This window comes from Cololabis saira, chromosome 22 (genome assembly GCF_033807715.1).
Source record: "Cololabis saira isolate AMF1-May2022 chromosome 22, fColSai1.1, whole genome shotgun sequence".
Classification (NCBI taxonomy): Eukaryota; Metazoa; Chordata; class Actinopteri; order Beloniformes; family Belonidae; genus Cololabis; species Cololabis saira.
Window position 1 is genome coordinate 15113130 of NC_084608.1, and position 20034 is coordinate 15133163.

Below are 20034 nucleotides of genomic sequence, written 5' to 3' on the forward strand. Positions count from 1 at the left end.
GTTTTGTTTTTCCCTCTTGAAGGTCCTCTCAGGGTTACAATAAATAAATAAATAGTTACAAAATATCTAGACGTTATTTTAATCCTCATATTTCTGCGTTAAGAGCTGAAATAAAAAAAACATCATGTAAATTAAATCAAAAAAGTTTATAAATGTATTCATTTTTATTTTATTTTTATTTATATATCTTTGTATGTTGTATTTTTATTTAATTTTTAACTTTATTGTCTTTATTAATTTTTATTTTATTTATATATCTTTGTATGTTGTATTTTTATTAAATTTTTAACTTTGTCTCTATTTTTATTTTATCTCTGAATGGTACAATAATTTAGTTGTAGGGGTGGGGCTCCGTTGGAGCAAGACATGTGGGGGTTATAAGTATTTATCATATTTACTATGTTAATTCTAATTCTCTTGTATGTAATTATTCTGTAAAACTTAAAAAAAACAATAAAAAGACCTTGAATAAAAAAAGAAAAATTTGTAAGCCTGACGCTTTCCTGGTTATATCTCTTCAAAACACGAACTTTGAACTCCTTTCATAACAGCGTAAAGGAGGAGGTCAGTAACTGAACACTACTCGGCTTACCTAAGTGCGACTCTAAAACACTGGGTAAATCTATTTAAAAACAGAAAGTGAAAGTAACAACAGTGAAAATGACTTCCGCGGAGATGGACGTAGGGAAGTACTTGTCGCGCATTAACTTCTCGTCCAGCAGCGTTCCAGCGGAGCCCAGTCTGCCGCTGCTGCGCGCGCTGCACACCTGTCACCTGCGGGCGGTGCCGTTTGAAGACCTGACGGTCCACAGCGGGGGACGGGTCCACTTGGAGCTCCCTCTGCTCTACCACAAGATAGTGGTCCAGCACCGAGGCGGCTTCTGCTGTGAGAACAACTCCCTGTTCTCCTGGCTGCTGACCCAGCTCGGCTTCCAGGTGACCCTGCTCTCCGGCCAGGTGAGCAGAGGTGTCAAAAGTATTCACATTCATTACTCAGGTAGAAGTATAGATACTAGAGTTTAAAAATACTCCTGTAGAAGTTGAAGTATCAACTCAAGTTTTTTACTCAAGTAAAAGTATAAAAGTACTGGTTTCAAAACTACTTAAAGTATAAAAGTAACTCTCTATTCACTCTATCCAGATGGCGCAATTTAACTGGATAGTTTTTTTTTTTTTTTTTTAAGGCCGAAATGAAATAGAGTAACAAGGCTGTTTTTAAAATGTAAGGAGTAAAAAGTACAGATAATTGCGTGAAAATGTAAAGAGTAAAAGTAAATAGTTGTCTGAAAAATAATTACTCCAGTGAAGTATAGATAACCAAAATTTCTACTTAAGTAAGGTAACGAAGTATTTGTACTTTGTTACTTGACACCTCTGCAGGTGAGGAACTCCTTCACGGGCTTCTACGGGCCGCCATGCGACCACATGGTCCTGATGGTGTGCGTGGGGGGCCGGCGCTGGCTCTGCGACGTCGGGTTCGGGGTCCCCGGGTTCAGCACCCCCCTCTCTATGGAAACCAATGGCCCCCAGGTGCAGGGACACAGAGTCTATCGCATTAGGAAGAGCGAGGAGATGCACTTTGTGGAGTGGCGAGGGGATGAAAACAGAGGCGAGGATGGAGAGTGGACAGAGATCTACAAGTTCACCTTTGCCCCTCGGTGTCTGGAGGACTTCACTGAGATGTGCCAGTACCACCAGAGCTCTCCTTCTTCCATTTTCTTCTGCAAGTCCCTCTGTACCATCTTGAAACCTTATGGAAGGATCACTTATATTGGCCGCAGGCTGATTACAGTCATATTTCCATCAGAGGCAACAGGCGGCATGGTGGAGACAACAACCAGGGAGCTCCAGGATGAGGAGATTCCTGCTATTCTAGCAGAGAAATTTGGGATTGTACTTCCATCTACGCTTATCCCAAAGGATGATACAATAACTCCACCTGCAGTGATTTACTGACGTCACACATAGGACCTAAATTTGTGATACATTCCTCAAGTAGGCTTGAAAAGTGCCAATTCTATTTTATTTGTTGAATCATGCATATTATCCAAACTTAAGACTGCGAATATATATATATATTTATATAATTTTAAAGGACATTCATTCATCTAATTTTGAGACTTTGACTCATCCAAATCTACCTGCTGAACAACCAAACATTGATTGAAAACACACAGAACAAGACAGATAAACAGCAATGTTGATTTTAATAAATTATACATACACTTTTAAGATGTACAATGGTCATTGCATTATTCCACAAGTGTCATTTTTCATAAGACAAAGTCTGCATCCGAAGTATTTACACATGTACAATTATCAGGCAGCGCTTTACAAAGCAAGGCATGAATGATGATACAGATGTTGGGCTTCAAATCAAACCTTTAACTTTCTTGCCTTAACAGTTTGAGATATTACTCAGCGGTCCCACGATTAGGACTATAATACATTTTCCCATCTCATCTTTCATGAGTATGAAAAAAAAAAAAAAAACAACAAAACAATTGAACATCATCCATGAAAATCCAATAAGATCTGGAGGAAATTCAAATATCAACTGTGAGGGCCGAGTCGAAAAAATCAATGGATTGGGTAAAGGATGTGGGGGAGGGTACACGGGTGTAAAACTGGCAACGTGTGACGAACCACTTTACTCTGCAACAGGGTTGGGGGGTGGGACTGAACTTGTTCTGCCAGATTTACGCTCGTAGTTGACGAGCCTCTGGCCAACCAAGTACCTGGATGGACAAAAAAAACCAAAATCATTACTATGATTCTGTGTTTCAGACTTTTTCTGTAATGCAAATACATTTTTAATTTCTGAAATATTAAACTAAACATTGAAACTGAAGTATTAAATAAGAAAACCAAGACTGTAATGTTTCAGTACAGAACAGAAGAAGTTTTCTATTGATGGTTCTATGGAAATAAGATACGTACTTGTCATTTTTGATGTGTTCATAAAGGCGTTTAAACTGTCTGATCTGGAAGGAAAGAATGCCGATGAGCGACACCACCATCAACAGGAACGGGTAGATCCTTCTCTGCATTAAAATCTCCATCTCTGGGGTTACTCCTGCAAGAGGGATGGACAAGTTTTGTCACATATCTGTTATACGATATCATTTTAGGTCATGAAAAAAAAAAAATGTAAAAAGGAATACAATGACAAAAAAATCTATGTATTTAGAAAGGAAAAAAAACAGGTCAGATCAAAATTTGACTGGCAGTTGTGTCTGATGGAACTTTAAGTTACTTCGAGTGAATTGCACTTCAAATGTAATGTTCGTAATGCTTGCAAGCCTGATGGGGAAAAAAACAAGTTCATATACTGACCTACGGTGGGCACCACCCCAGCAGCAATCACATACGGCACACACAGGGACAACAGCAGAACTGAGATGACCGGAGCTGCCAGTTTTCGGATGATGAACTGGAGATCAATGTTGCGGATTCCATTTGCGTAAACCTGGTAAGCACAGTGTAACAATCTCACTTTGGAAATCTGCCATTTGTTAATACTTAGGAAAAGAAAGTATTCATATCTAGCCAAGAGTCTGATAGACTGAAAAATACTACGGCGAGTTCCACAAAACACTGTCTGAAAGGGAATTACTCAGGATGAAATGAATTGAATGTCCATCTAAACTCTACCTGCTCAATAACAGTCTTCAGCCACCACTGGGGGCCCATGAGGGTGATGGCAGCAATGATTTTGGCATGGAGCACTCCGAGAGCCCAGTCCTGCAGATCAAAGGCTCAACGTCAGTTTAAGAACTCCTTAATGACTCTCTGCTCCTGTCAAGATCTTTCTGGTGATCAGGTGCCAGACATGCACCACACAGACACTAAATCGCACCTGCCAGGGGTAAAACAGTGGCGTTTGGTCCAGCGGTACTCTGAGTGGGGCAACAATGACCAACTCAAACAGCAAGCCCAGCAGCAGCGGAATGACTCCAGCAACCAGCACAGCCACAACAAGTGTCTTCAGGATCTACAGAAGCAAGACAGGTTACGGACATAACAGGTGACACCCACTACATGGAACAAAAAGGTGCATTTCTGGCAGAGTAAAGACAGGCTTCATTTAAAAAAAAAAATATATTGTTTCTAAGAGAGAAGCTGGAAAATGTTGAATATTAGTTAATAAGTATATAATTGGCGACCAAACATTGTACTTGGGTCCAGCTTTTAACACGGTAATGACATGGATATATATTTACCATGAGTGTCCATTCCTGAACTTTGCGCATGATTACGGTGCGTCCCTGCGGCATCCAGGCCAGCAGAACTGTGAACCCCCGTATAGAAAGCCAGCAAACGTACAGACCACAAGCTGCTGTGTACAGCTCATGGATTTTGGAACTTCCTGTCCAGAAGGACATCAGCCAGCGACCTGTGAATACTGAAACACACACGCAGCAAAATCAAAACCCACATCCTTCCTTACTTTGTGGTGGAGTAAAATGACTTCACTTAAAATAGAGAACACATGTGGTGATGTATATATAGATGCAGTGTTTAATTTTGGTTTGGGTGTGGGCCTTTGGAGTTGATAATTATCAGTTTGGTTCATTGCATGTTGCCAGCCCTCACCTGGTAAGGTTAAGCACACCAGACTGGCCACTAGCAGAGTGATGCACATGAATACTATCAGCAACACGATCTGTGGAAAAAGGGCAAACATTTTATAATGATTATAATGAAAAGAAAAAAATCGATATTGCAATATATTGTTGCGCTCTCTGTCGCAATAAATAATCGATAAAGTGATGGCAAATAGCGATATTTTATTACAACACACATAATGGATTCACGCGGTTGTCACCGCACTATTGTTCATGCACTTCAATTTGCCCAGCTGTTCAGTGTTTACATTTACAAGACTAGGAGGCAGTGAGGTACTATGCAAAATTAAGTTGCTTACTGACTTTTCAGTATTAGAAACAAAGAAGTGCACTGTCCTGGTTTATATAAAACAGGTTAGTAATGTTCATGCACTTTAATTTGTCCAGCTGTACAGTGTTTACAGGCCTAGGAGGCAGTGAGGCACTATACAAATGCACTTTCTTTGTACATTGTATGAAGTTTTGGCATCGAATAAATGCATAACTACAGACATTCTCCTTTTTATGGGTATTTTTTCTTTTTCAGTTACATAGATCGTGATATATCGTTGATGAAATTTCTTACAATATATTGAATATCGTAGATATCATGTATCGTGATATTATCGTTATCGTGGGCCACACTTTCCAAAACAGGACAACTCAATTTCTGTGTTAGCATGTAAACACACCAAAATTATATTTTAACCCGTCCCCCCCATAACGGAAGCACAGATTATTAATTATTAAAATTATTGAGTTGTAAAGTTAACAGGAAACTTTAAACACAAATAATCAAGCAGCCCCAGCTCTGTACATCTTTTCTCCATTGAATATTTGAATAATTTAGTTTAATAATTTTACTTTCAGATAAACTATTAGTTCTGTAGAACATCAAACCTCTGTGTCATTACCCTGCTGTCTGCAACCGATCCCTCTGAAAGACTCAAAATATTTATACACTTAGGGTGAATTTTTCAAGCAGGCTTGGTAAAATCACGCCTGAATTTGCAGCTTTATGGAGCACTGAGCGTCACACTCGTCCCTTTCAATGGTTTGGTTCAGATGCATTTTTGTGACTGTGCAGTGTTGTGAGCTAAAGCCACCAAATAATTTAAGAAAACAGCCCCTAGCAACACAGCTGGCTCTCAATGAGAGTGCAGCTGACACACAGACACAATGTTCAGAATTTTTCTCATATGTGACCAATGCAAACTGGATGGCTATGGGAATCTGTAATCAGAAACGATTTTTTATTTCATTCATGTGTGCGGAAAGACACCAGTAAGTCGTCTATCTAGTTCTCTTTAGTACATCTTTTAGTAAGCCTGCTCCTGAGATAATGGTGAACATGTTTAAAGCCCTGGGACCTGCTTACCCTAAATGGAAACCGGAGGGGTCGGTGATAGGGCTGAAAACCCACTGGCCCCCCTTGCTGAAGGATGGCCTGATGGGCTGCATGCAGCCCCTCCCCAACAGCAGGGGCAGGGTTGTTATTGTTGTTATGACCACCATGGGGAGGATTGTTGTTATTGTTGTTGTTCACGGGCTGGTTGGCATCATTGTCCTCCTGCTCACCAAGGAGGTAGGAGTGGAGGTCTCTGTGTACAAGGAGATAGTCAGACATTTAAAGATGACCATGGGAACAAACTAACAGTCTCTGATGGATCTACAGAGTGATCAAAAATGTTCTTGTTAAGGTATGTGCAGTCTTGACTCACAATAAATAACCAGCGCTGACTGTCCAGGCTCTGACGAGGCCTTTGAGCCACTGCCGAGTGTGTCCTTGCTCCAGTAAAGCAGGAAGCACAACCTGAAGTAATAAGAGCTCCAAAGACAACTCGCTGACTGGTGCATCACTGAGAAAACAGGAGTAAAGAGGGTGTCAAACAGCCATGTCAAGTGTTTGTTCAAGTACCAAAGTGCTAATCAACTTTTTATTTCTTCTCAATACATTTAATGAAATAAAATTGTGTTTTCTTTCTTGCTTAGTTTCTAATCGCACATAGCTACACCCAAACGGACAAGTCAAAGCAGATTTCTCAAACCACTCCAGAGTCACAGAGCAGCAGATTTCAGGGTTTAGTGAAAGTGCCTATGTTTGCTGGTTACCTGTAAAGCATCACGTTGTATGGGAGGAAGGTGGGCAGCAGAACTTTGATCAGCCTGATGGGCAGCCACAGCATGAGCAACACGATGGAGCCAAAAACAACCACAGACAGGATGAACCGCCGCAGGTGTCTGTAGATTGGCAAATGAATCATCTCCTGCACTGGGTTAAAGTCAGGGTCATTGAGGTTTCTCAGAAACCACAGCACTCCAGGCCTCAGCACCTGTTGGAAACACAAGGTCATGTAATTGACGGTTTTTTAAATTCTAACCAAAATTAGATTAAATACACCAAGTCAGACAATATTAACTCAAAACACAAGAAAACTTTTTTCCCCTTACCTCTCTTAGCAAGAGAATAAAAGATGCGAAGTAGAAGACATACACCATTCCCACAAGCCAGTGCAGAAACATGGTAGTACCAGGTGCCGATTTGAAACTCATTTCTCTGTCTTTCAACGAGGCGTCAAACATTTCCTGCAAGACAGAGACAGTAGCCCTTAAAGACAAAAGTTAAATTCATTCAAACGTTACGTTGGAACCATGACGATGGTGTATTATTACTAGAATTTGGTTGATAAAAACTCAGTCAGCTTGATGGTGAAATAAGCTACTGGTAAAATTTGCACATGCTTTATGCTCACAAGGCTCCGATCTAATCATCTATAAGTGGCATTGGTGCTCCCTGGTGGCAAGTTTAGGAGCAGGAGCATTAAAGCATGCAGCACAGCGTAACCTATTATTATTCTATATAATATTTATCATATGAATCAAATTTACATGTACTGTATTGTTCAAAATGCTTTGGAAAGGAATTTACAGCGTACAAAGAGACAAATATGCTGATGTATTCAACCCAAAGAGATCGGAGTCGTTTTTATACATTATACATTATATCTCAGCCTCTGAAGAAAATTCAGTACCTCCACACCCTTCGCTTCGTGTTTTTCTTTTTTGTGCTGGCAATGGAAATGTTGATGCAACATGTGCATTGCTCAAAGCTTTAAAGATAAAAGCATGGCCATGTTGCACCAGGTCATAATGGTTTAAAAGAAAAGTAAAGTACCGGTAGTGCTTTAGGAAAAGCTAAATAAAGCCTATGACATCAAAAGTATTCCATCTTGTTTTATTTTCAAGAATACACCAGCATCTCATTCTTCCTGTAATGTTTTCTTGTTTTAATTTGAAATTGAGTCAGCAGACAAATTTCCTTCGCAAACGTTGGGCTAAACCGAGAGCAGTATGTTCCATACACTGCATTTCTTTCTCTGCACCGTCGGCTACACAGGCAGCGTAATTCATTTTAGCTAATGTACTATGAAGATAAACTTCTGACTGGAGTGGAACTGTTCAGAAGCAATTTGGTTTTTGATGCTCTGGCCTTTTAATAATTTCAAAGTGACTGTAGGTGGTAACAGATGGTGCTAGTTCAAGAAAGAAAGTATTTCAAGTATGCACTGAAGTCTCAAAGGAGGCGAGAAGAAACAATACTCCCTGGTGTTTGTTTGTAATTCTTTAACATTGGCCACCCAGCATAAAATGAAAGGTTGTATCAAGATCTACATCAAGGATTTGCCCAAATCTCATGTCCGTAGAATTATTACTCCAAGCATTTAGTGTATGTTCTTCCTTGTTTTTAAAATGTATATTGCTCTGAAATTTCTCTCTGTATAGAATTCTCTGTATAGAATTGGGTTAAGAGAAATATTAAGAGTTGGGAATGAATATGATAGGATTCATGCATACATAAATTTAAGATGGCTAGTATTTAGAGCATAAAGTGGAGCAAGACTGTCTTACCAGAGAGCAGATGTCAAGCCACCAACCGCAGATCAGTGGAAAAACACCAATCTCCACAACAACCAGCAGAGAGACCTGAAAATATGCATTAGTTTCTGTCAGTGACACTTCAAAAACAAATGTGTACATTAATTCAAAACGTCCAATATCAAAAAAGGTTTTGAAATAAATAAAAGTTGAATATTTGTAGTAATGAGTTCAACATATATACTGCTGGAATCATCTGCAAAACCACTTCAGTTTTAGAGAGTGGGTCTGATCAACTCAAGTACTTGTCAATCACAGCAAACAATATAATTGATTCATCAAGTTTGACTTTCTAATATTCCATTGTTTTCCTCTTTTATTGCTGTTCCTGAATAACACTGTGTATATGGTGTGCATGCTGTTGAGAAACTCATTCTGGTATAATAATCAAAACAATCTGTCACCAAGTATGATAAATTATTATTTTGAAGTTTAATTAGTTTAAATAAATCCCAATCTGTGTTAGATTACGCTAGGAAATGAATCAATGTTTGTGTAGTTAAAATAATGTCACTGTGCACATAAAGCAACAACAAAGCAGAGATGCATTCCGAAAGGTTACCTTGACAACAATGTAGCAGACTCCAAGGAGACGGCGGGAACGCTGGAACCGGACCAGAGCAGCCAGTCCCTAAGATTCCCATTAAGGATTTATATTGCACATCAGTGGCCAGAGTTCAAAGCATGAAATATGTGAGCATGCTGTTTGGATTCAAGCTCACGCTCCATTTGCTCCGTCAAATACATTTTGGAAACAATTTAAAATGGCAATAGTTATATGCAAGTTATTACTTTCATTTAAGGACAAAAAGCAAAAAGCAAAAAGCCAAAAATGAAGGTTGCTGGATGGGTCTGAGATTTTTAACTTAAGTTTCTCTGGTGTCTGATGCGAGTTAAACCTGACAACATTTTATGCGTTTCAACAATGTTTTATATAACGATTTTTTTTATATATTAATTCGTCACATCATCTTTTTTTGGCCCCTTTTACACAGCTGTTAAAGTATATCAGCACAAAAAAGAAAAGAAAAAAAAAAAACGAACTAAAAGCAAAACAGTTTTTCCTGTTAAACATCTGCTGTTCAGCTTTGAAAATTCTCAAGGACATTGCAGCCGGCACGGCTCTGCATCAGTGTGTGATCACGCACAGCAAACTGGTCTGGCTGAATCATATTAGTGACAAAAGAGCCGTTGGTAAGGACGCTGCAAGACATATTGCTTCGCTGTTCAGTTTATGTAACTTGCTGTTTTGTAATCAGGAGTCTTGAAGTCTTTACCGTTCACATTACATGACTGATCACTGCTGGAGGGTCACATACTACATGAGGGGAATGAGGTGTCAGCATGTACAAATCAGGAGTTGATTATATGAATATGGTCCAAGGGAGGAAACAAGCAGTGCAGGCTATAAGTTATACGATTTGTTGACACAAACCGAAAAAAGGAAAAGAACAAGAGCACGCCTAAAGGAATAAATTAGCCATAACAGGTAACCAAGCTATTCTGTGCTACGGAGAAAGTTGAAAGTGAGTTAAACAAAAAAGTAATGAAAAAATATCTGTGCTTCTCCCTTTGCTTAAAGGATTTCCCCCTTCAGGATTCCCTTCCTCACAGTGAGGTATTTCTCTCTCTCATTGGTTATAACTTGCATCGTGACATTAAAGCTTGTACTCAAATATGAGATTTTGTTTAGATTCAGAAATACATTTCACATATTTGGTGGGTATTCATCTTTTAAGACAAAAGGATACATGACACAAGATGAGAGTCATTGCCAGAAGTATGTAGCCCACGATTGTTGTGATTAAGCCCTCAAAGTGGGAAGCTTGGACCTGGAGTACAGCACAACACAAAGTTGTATGTATGAAACCAAAAAATATCATGTATAATAAATAAAATATATATGAATGAACACTCGGTTGCATTGTAAAAACAAAGTGGTTAAAACAATGTCTTACATATTCCTCAAAGCCAAGGCCAACAACGGAGAAGTGCCCAATGTGGTAGGGACAAAATGCTGGAAAACAGGAAAAAGGATTTAAAAAATAAAAATTTATTTTTCTGGAGAGCACTGTAAACATCAATGATATGCTTTTAACATTACGGACTCACCAAAGACCAGGATGAAGAGCGTGTTAAGTGACACTACCCAGAACACATGCTCCTGTCGGACAACAAAAAAGTAGCCTGTGAGTCACAGTGCCTCAAAAAATCATCATTAGTCCAGACATTACAAATACCAGGACTTACCAAAAATACCAGTGAGCCATCCAGGCCAAGCATCTAGATGAAAAATTGATATTTTTTTTAAAGAAAATGTCCACGTATTTGTAAGAGATGACATCACTTCAAATTGATAAAACATGAACAATGTGTGGTGGAGTTTGGATATCAGTGATGTCATGAAGAGTTACCCTTTCCCAGGTGAGTTCCTCGGCTGCTCTGTCCCACTCCAAAGCATTCCAGTTCATGTCATCTACAAAAAAAATGGGTAAATTTCAAATTCAATGAAGATTACAACATGTGTACCCTTTGTAAGGATAAGTAAAACCTGTAAAATGAACTTTAGGTTTTCATGCTGAAGAGACACGGTCACAGAAATACTGAACAAAAAAAGTCAAAATAGATAATAAAAGTATGTGAAAACCCTTGAAGTGAACCGTTTTTCATATCCATAAAATATATGACCTGATCTTTATTCAAGTCATGATAATAAAAAGACAGTGTTCTTATGATTATAACACACAACCCGTTTTAATTTCTGTTTTTATTGAACACACCCATTAATTATTCTCAACGCTGGTGGAAAAGGTAAGTAAACCCACAGGCTAATTACATCAACAAAAGCTATTTAGAGGTAAATGTTTGCACACCTGGAGTACAGTTTATGAGTTGTGTTTGGAGGTGTGGTTTAGATTTACTTTGCATTATAAAAAGACCCAAACATCTTTACCATCCATAAGAACAACCAGCTGATTTTAACCGGGCCTTTATAACAGGAGATTACATGCGTTTAGTGTATCTAATCAGCAAGAGGCTTGAAAGGGATAATGTCTGTAATGTAGGGCTGCAACGAATTAGTGACGTAGCCGACAAAAGTCGATGACAAAATTAGCTCCCAACGACTTCAATAATCGAGTATTAGTTGGTCACATCATCACACATGTGTTTCATGCTGTGGATTTGAACTGACAAGAAAAAAAAGAAGATCATTTTGTGTCTTTCACTTTGGTTTCCGATGCGCTCTCTGTCTGCTGGTGGGACAGTAGGAGAATAAATGGTTCTCTTACCTTGGGCTCCATTGTTGGGGTCTGCGTCTTCAGCAGCTGCTCCTTCTTCCTCTAACTCTGGGTCGTCAGCCTGGTCTGGGGGGACGTCAGGGGGCTCAGGCTCTGCCTCGTTCTGGGCTGGAGGATCAGCAGGTGCTGGCTGGGCAGCAGGAGGCTCATCAGCCGCCCCCTGACCTGCAGCCTGAGGCTAAGAGTGAGGGGAAATCATAGGGTGTGTTAATAAAGCTAAATATTAGTACAATGTACGACAGAATTATAGGTAATGGAAAGAGGTGGGTTGTAAATCCCTGTGGACTCTAAAAATAAATACAGAACTCTGTGCACGCATATTCCACTTCTTCATGTATACTAAAACCTGGACAGAAGCATCAGATACTGATACCGTAAAGCTAAATAGATTACTGCACACAGATGTGTAGAATTGCAGATCAACTTTTACACTAATTTCATTGCTGAGCAACAAAACATTTTGCTTTTGTAAATCAACATTTCCCACTCATTTTCTCACATTAGTCCAGCCACGTACCTCTGGGGCTTGTCTGGCTGCGTTAGGGGGTGGCGCCTGATGCTGCTCCAACCACTGAGGGGCGCCGCCATGAACTATCTGCTCTCTGAGCCAAACTAGACTGATAAACGCACACAGAGTGCATGTGACAACGAAGCAACCCTGAAGACAGTCTGCAAGAAGGTTCTCTCTGCAGGAACACAATAGAAAAACAATTAAACATACAACAACTATAAAAAGTCAAATAACTTTCATGGTAGGAAAAAACATTTCTACTTACGTAGACAGCATGTCCAAAGGCAGTGTCAAAAGAGAGCTCACAGAGCCGGTAAAAAGACATTTGTAGATGCGACCTGCGACAAAGTGACTTAATTAATAGATCTGTTTCAATTCAGTTAAATTCAAGAAAAGAACAACAAACATAAATTGTATGATTTGTGTAATCTAATGCTTTGTGATGTGATTTCACCTTATAAGTAGGAACAAAATAGATCAAGCTCATGTTTTACATTGAACATTGGAAGGACTTAAATATTCTGGACCACACAAGGAATTTCTTGTTATGTAATGGCACTAAAGTAGCAATTCTCTTGACCATGTTACACATGCACATGGTTACGTGTACAGCTCCTATCATTATCACGTCATCGGTAAGTGTACTATGCCCCGCAGAAGAAGGAAAACTTCAAAACTGCTTCACATGAATGCATGAATGTCCTATGTATCCATAGCTGGAAAGTAAAAAAGATGGAGGTTCACCCAAAACAAAATACATCAAATACATTTTTCAACTATACTGACACTGTTCCATATGGTTTAATTAATCAATTACTATTTGTGTGAAAGAAGCAATCTGCTGCCATCGCTAGGTGTGGAACGGTATACCATATTTCGGTATACCCCAGTGGTTTAAAGCTCAGTGACGTAATTCATTAATTATTTTAATATTATGCAGCACTGCGGGTGCAACAGCACATTAAAAAAAAAAAGAATATGCACAGCTTAAGTCCAAGCAAGTAAGATGAATGATTATAAATCCCACGGTAGTCTACGAGGTTTCATCCAAAGAGCATGGGTATTGTACGTCGCTTTCATTCTCTGTGAAACAGCGTGTTCTTGTTGTCTACAGAAAATACAGATCTACAAGACTTCACTATATCGCTTTGCAACGCTTTGTTCACTTGTAGATTAGTTGTTTGTTAGGCGCATGGCAATGATGTCATGACAAAGTGCAATCCAAATTTGACTAAAGAAAGAAAAAAAAGATGAAAGAAAGAGAAAAAGATAGACTATAATAGATAGCTGCATAATAGAGGCAGTATGACAAACATACTATATATATATATATATATATATATATATATCTTCAGATAAGGCCTCTACAACTATAACATATATATATATACATTATATATATATATATATATATATATATATATATATATATATGAGTGAGAGAGAGAGAGAGTGAGACAGAGAGACACACTTTTAAAGTGTTAAAAAGTTTTAAAAAGTTAAAGTCTTTAGTGATTGAATATAAATAATTACATTTAGCTGACACTAATTTGATACTGACACTTGTCTGTTTTGTTGATCTTTTCATGGCCCAAAGTACAAAAAAAAAAAAAAAAGTCTTAAAAAAAAAAAAGAATAAAGTCACCATGAAATACCGTGGTATATTGTACCAACACTGTACCGCACTGCTAAATCCCACACCGTTATACACTTACATGCAGTAAGAGGAACCACGCCAAGCCACGCAAAGGCAACCAATGTGTAATGGAACCAGTAGCGGATGGCTGTGCCCACACTGGTCAGCAGGCCAGCACAGATGTCCTGGATGGGCAGGCGTGACGGCATATCCGGGGAGTAGACTGAGGAGAACAGCTTTTGTTAGACTCTTCTGTTAACAACGCTGGGATTTAAATTATTGAAAAGAATAACTAAAGAAAATCTAATTAATAAATGTAATACCCCATGGAAAAGAAAGGAAAAATACACAATGTTGAAATGATGACTCATCTCTGCTGTTAAATGATATTCTGCCTCAAGCTTTGTATTGAAGTGGATGGACTTACTTGGTGTGAAAGCGAATCTGTGCTTGCACAGTTCACAGTACTCCTTCCGGCTGTGCTTCAACCACTGGACCAAACTGTGAAATGATATTAACATGGTGTGAGGATAAATAAAGATTTAACAAAATGTGGCTACTATTTGTATATTTTTATACACAATACTTGTATTGACAACCAGTTTCTCACAAATTCATTGCGCTCATATAACATGTTCATTTACACGGAGAGAAAACCCGTGACTATTTTTAAAATATCTCAGCTATCTGGGCCTGTGAGGCCATATTTGGAGTTTCAAATGATTGTGCTTGGCAACTCATTTTAACATTAGAAACATCTGTAGTATATCAGATTTGGATGACATAGAAGCAGACTTTGTTACACAAAGTGGTTATCCAAGATAATCTTTTATAATTACCATGACTATATAGTGTGATGTGTACTGAGGACTCTCTGGTCACTTCTTCCTGATTTATGGACCTAAAAACTGTAATTTCGAGAAGACACGTCTTAAACTGGCATAAAGATACTTGTATGACTTTGAACTCAAGAGGTCGAATCGCTTTTATGACACATATTCATTCTGTTCAATCCCTCTCGATTACAATTCTGTCACTACTTTGTTGAGGCTTTCAGTCATCAAGTTAATGTGTGGCAAAGTGCTGTAAAGTCCTAGAAGTTGTTACAATAATCATACATTTCTTCAAATGAAACTTTAAAAAAATGAACATGTTACTTTAATTGTGAGGGGAAAAAAAATAATCAAACACTCTAATTGACAACAAACAAAAAAAGCATTTAATACATATCTGAGCTAATTTTTGCTTGTACTATGCAACATGCCCCCGCAAATGTCATTCAGGCTCACATGATTAACAAGCACATAGGAAAGGGTGTCGTTGTGCTAGCTGATTCCAAGAATACAACAGCATTAAATAAACTTGACATTTTATTTATTCAAAAGCGCCTTTTGTTAAAGTGCAACTTTGGAGCTTCAGGAAAAGGCTGCCTACCCATGAGTCTAGATCACATTATCTTGATTGTCCTTAAATTCACTCATTAATCAATTGTCTAAGCTGTGTCTTTCAACTTATAAATATTGCTAAAACGAAAAATGATTTTGTCGAAGGCTGCTGCCGAGAGACTAGTAATGCATTTATTTTTTTTAATTTCAGGATTACCCTACTGCAATCCATCATTATTAGGCTGTCATAAAGTTTTATTAAAAGACTCAATCTGATTCAAACTTCTAAAGTAAAGATTCTGATGAGGATCAGCATGAAATCATAATGTTCCAGTATTTACATCTCTTCACTGCTCTCCGGTAAAATCAAGGAATTTTAAGTTTTTCTCCTTGCTATTTATTTTCCTATCATTAGAAGTAATCTATATTTCATGATTGTGGATACAAAAAAAAAAAAAGCGAGCGCCAACATTTTTTTCAATATATCCTGGTAGCCTATCTAAGAGATAGACAGTGTGCAGAAAACCCTGCCCACCGTTCTTGTGTTACACAAGCTATCAAACCACCTGTAAAGAGATTCTCTGAGTGCACATCTTCCTCTCAAAGTTATCTGGTTCATAACAAACACCTCAAGTTAACACACCTAAGCCCCTTCCAGCAGTTTGTCTCCAGAGTACTTTAGATTTCATTAGCACTAATAAACATAATAACTTTGATCAGTGATTCATTTATTGTAACACTATTTTGAAGTCAAGTCCAACTTTTTTCCTAAGATTATGAGATTAAAGTACCATGCTTTTTTTTCTTAGAATAAAATATAATAAGGCTCATGTTTACATAATCGTGATAAAAATAAACTCTTTATTTAAAAAAACAAACAAACATGGAAAATGGGAAACATTTTTCTGCACTGTGACCAGTAACAGCAACAACAATTAATTATTGTCACACTTCAGATTGTAATGGATCACATATTTCACTCTTTGGATCATATCATCCTTTTTGAGCCATGATTTGAATTGTTTATTTGGATTGATAGTTATTTTTTTTTATTATTATTTTTTTATTAAAATCATGAAGTAGAAAACTTTTAGCACACCGGATATGCAGAAAGGTGCGTCAGAGTTTTTTGATGCCTTGAAATCGGTCTATGACCGAATAGTTGGCCCAATAAACACTAGTACGGTGAGAAGAAGGTGTGCGGGAGTTCTCTTTTTGAAATAAAATCATGAAAAGTTAATCCACTGTGATCCCGGAGTGATTCATCCAGACCTTACGTGAGTTATCACAGACTTGGACACTCAGCATGAAACCAAAAGTTGAGAATCAGTTCCTGTGTACTTGACATTAGGTTCATTTATGGAGGGTTAACTAATACATCAAGTGAATTAAGTGAATTAAGATTGTTACTCAATTCAACGTCAGCTGTCTGTTAAGTTTAAATGTCTATACATAAAAGTATAAAACTTTGCATGTAGACGTTAAAAGATGAATTAACTTTGCAAAGTACAAATAATGAAAACGAAAGAAAAACTTACCATTCCTGGTGGATAAACTTGATACTGCCAGTGCAGACACAGGGGTGGTACAGGGGTTTGTCTGGTGTCCCCTCAGAGCGACACACACGACAGATATCCGCTGGTCATGAAAACAAAGAAAAAAGGCTGAATGTTAGATTATACACACAGTCAAACCTGAGCAAACAGAGGGGTGCTGACGGAAACAAAGGAATGTGATCCTATCGGAAAAATATATTCATTCAAGTGAGAAATGCAATCCAGAGACAACATTTGCACATTTGATATCAATCACAAATTTTGAGGATCACAGGAGGATTTCGATCTCCAGAAATGTGGAAAATAACTACAAACCAAAGTCTCAGAAAAAAAAACCTTACTTGAGCAAACGCATATAGGAATTGCAAAGTAAAAACATTTTGGTAAAAGGCAATTTTTGCCTTCTGGCAAAGGTACTATTACATTTGATTCTCCATGCTTTGGAATCAAAGTACAAAGGATGCTACTGTTGCAGCTGCTATATCTGAAAATTAAAGTTAGAGGTGGTCAAATTATCTTAATTCTTATAAAAATCAACAATAAAAAACTAAAATAAAAAAACAAGCCAAGTTTGTCTGTAATCTTTAATTTTGGGCTTATCAACCTCACTAAAAAGAGATCCAACCAACATTACATTGTGTCATACCTGTCAAGTCATCCGTTTTGGCCGGGAAACTACCGTATTTTACCTCTCTTTCCCACCGTCCATCCCGTATTTTCCCGTAAATTTCCCGTTTTATAATATAATAAAACTGAATTGTCACTGACCTCGCGAGAACTGCCACCTGCTGCAGCCTGGATGGCAGTTCTCGCGAGGTTAGTGGTGACAATGGGGGCAAACTCGGAAAAACAAATCAGAGATGGATGGACGAAACAAGAGAGAAGGCATTTCTGCCCAAAAAAATGGAAAACCGAATTTACTTTCCTAAAGAGGAGCAGGATGGGTCTCAGTTACGAGTTCTGAAAGATGTGTGTGAAGAGCAGAGGTGTCAAAAGTATTCACATTCATTACTCAGGTAGAAGTAAAGATACTAGAGTTTAAAAATACTCCTGTAGAAGTTGAAGTAAAAGTATAAAAGTACTGGTTTCAAAACTACTTAAAGTATAAAAGTAAAAGTAATGTAAGGGGGAAAAAAGCCATTAAGGACAAAAGCCATTGAAAATGAATGCATCTTAGTATAATGCAAATACATTAAAGAACCATATATGTGTACTATTGAGCATTAACATGTGTTTCAGAGAGCAGAAGATATGATGACTAGTTGCCTATAAGTATTGTAATGGTGCAAAAAGTCAAACTTCAGAGGCATGTTATCATTTATCCTAACCTTTATTGGAATGTACATCCAAGTTTAGTTGCAGGAATCTGAGGGAACGGATGTAAGAACAAAACTGGACAAGAACATCTGAAACAACCACAACCAAATTCACTCTATCCGGATGGAGCAATTTAACTGGATAGTTTTTTTTTTAAAGGCCGAAATAAAATAGAGTAACGAGGCTGTTTTTAAAATGTAAGGAGTAAAAAGTACAGATAATTGCGTGAAAATGGAAGGAGTAAAAGTAAAAAGTCGTCTGAAAAATAGTTACTCCAGTGAAGTATAGATAACCAAAATTTCTACTTAAGTAAGGTAACGAAGTATTTGAACTTCGTTACTTGACACCTCTGGTGAAGAGAGCCACATGTTTGAAAATGAAAAATTAAAAGAAAATGTTTCACTTGAAGACAATCAATGTGTATATAAACTGAAAATATTTAAAATAAGTGTGTTTTAATTCCCCTTTGTGCTTTCATTTAGGCTCTATAGTAGGATTTCCATACTTGGGAATGTCAGCATTTCACTACACATGAGTGTAGTTTGTAAGTGGTTGACAGGTAGTTATTTTGGATTTCTCGTATATCTGTCTTAAAATGTAATACTGGACCTTGGGCTGGTGGGACAGCAATCTCCCGTATTTTTAAATCCAAAACTTGACAGGTATGCATTGTGTGTGAGATATTATAAGCATAAACACAGTGGATACTGATGTGTGGGTAGAAACCACACCACCAAACTAAAGGCCACACAACAGGACACTGGTGACATCAGCCACAACTTCTGGTCCTTTCCAGGCTGATCTGTATGTAACAGAATCAATCTACACCATTTCTGATTCAATAAGGTCCACCATCAGGTTAAAAGCACGGCTTCATTAAAACATCACGTATAAATCAGTCGTAACTTCACAGGTGAAGCCAGCCGGCTAACATCACAAGTAGCAGGCCAACTCAAGGCTGATTTATGGTCCCGCGTTAAATCGACGCAGAAACTTCGCCGTAGGTTACGCGGGTACGCTGCGTGTCGACGCGTACCCTACGCCGTACCTTACGGCGTCGTTTTAACGCAGAACCATAAATCAGGCTTAAGTGACAGCCAGAGCTAACACTGGGGAACACGACGGTGCAGCAACACACTCACCTTCTTCTGCTGTATCCATGCTGTCCACAATGGCCGGTCACCTTCTCGTCCAGCAGAAGCTTCACAGTGGAGCCATTCACGGCGCAGGTGGTGTGGTTTAACCAGCTATCTTACGCTAGCGTGTGCTGATGGCTCGGATACATTGGAGATCATAAAATGGTTTCCTCCACAGATTAACAACCAAGCTCTTACTTCACCGCGATCCCCTTCGCGTGCAACTTCTTGAGCTCGCTAATAATGCATTTACTGTATGCTTTTACTACAAAAACAGCCCAGGAGAGGACCACAACACTCCCTGTGTTGCTAAAACCAGTCTGGCGACCAGGGGGGCGACAAATGGCTGGAGGTGCTCACGCATGCGCAGACGATATTACAACCAGCCGACGGTGGTGCGTTCCATTTACCTCGGAAGTCGGAACTGGGAATAACGTCACAGTCGAGTTATCAGCGTTCCAGTTACAAAGTAGGTAAACAAGTTTGTAGTTCGCATATACCACATGAAAAATGTAAATTACACTATAGCAGCATATATATGCCGAACAATACTTGTATACGACTGATTTAGTGTGACCAAAACTAGAATGAAGTGCTACGAATTTTTACAGAGTTCTCTTCTACTGTTTACAACCGGGGCAGCCATCTTGG

At 38.4% G+C, this 20034-nt stretch overlaps 2 protein-coding genes across 2 annotated transcripts; one reads left to right on the forward strand and one right to left on the reverse strand.

The window, feature by feature from the left end:
- The first annotated feature begins 561 nt into the window (after positions 1-561).
- On the forward strand, positions 562-2579 carry LOC133423586 (arylamine N-acetyltransferase, liver isozyme-like). Its single transcript, XM_061713814.1, has 2 exons — positions 562-957; positions 1381-2579. The coding sequence occupies exons 1-2, from the start codon at positions 661-663 to the stop codon at positions 1954-1956; spliced, it is 873 nt and encodes a 290-aa protein (XP_061569798.1). The 5' UTR covers positions 562-660; the 3' UTR covers positions 1957-2579.
- Positions 2189-19742, reverse strand: LOC133423583 (E3 ubiquitin-protein ligase MARCHF6). The gene is made up of 25 exons (XM_061713811.1): positions 19390-19742; positions 16913-17012; positions 14417-14490; positions 14069-14212; positions 12619-12691; positions 12360-12528; positions 11834-12020; positions 10958-11019; positions 10794-10826; positions 10656-10707; positions 10502-10560; positions 10295-10375; positions 9106-9174; positions 8517-8591; positions 7059-7193; positions 6720-6940; positions 6329-6466; positions 5986-6208; positions 4597-4666; positions 4224-4405; positions 3860-3994; positions 3655-3744; positions 3337-3469; positions 2941-3076; positions 2189-2738 (listed from the first exon to the last, which is right to left on the reverse strand). The coding sequence occupies exons 1-25, from the start codon at positions 19406-19408 to the stop codon at positions 2651-2653; spliced, it is 2748 nt and encodes a 915-aa protein (XP_061569795.1). The 5' UTR covers positions 19409-19742; the 3' UTR covers positions 2189-2650.
- Positions 19743-20034: the final 292 nt, after the last annotated feature.

What these genes read in the sequence shown, in the direction of transcription:
- LOC133423586 (XM_061713814.1), top strand. Translation starts at nt 661, where the DNA reads ATGACTTCCGCGGAGATGGACGTAGGGAAGTACTTGTCGCGCATTAAC. An exon ending in TGACCCTGCTCTCCGGCCAG is followed by an intron (nt 958 to 1,380) that starts GTGAGCAGAGGT and finishes ACACCTCTGCAG; the next exon opens with GTGAGGAACTCCTTCACGGG.
- LOC133423583 (XM_061713811.1), bottom strand. An exon ending in GCCTTGGCTTTGAGGAATAT is followed by an intron (nt 10,376 to 10,501) that starts GTAAGACATTGT and finishes GCTGTACTCCAG; the next exon opens with GTCCAAGCTTCCCACTTTGA. An exon ending in TACAACGTGATGCTTTACAG is followed by an intron (nt 6,467 to 6,719) that starts GTAACCAGCAAA and finishes CTGTTTTCTCAG; the next exon opens with TGATGCACCAGTCAGCGAGT.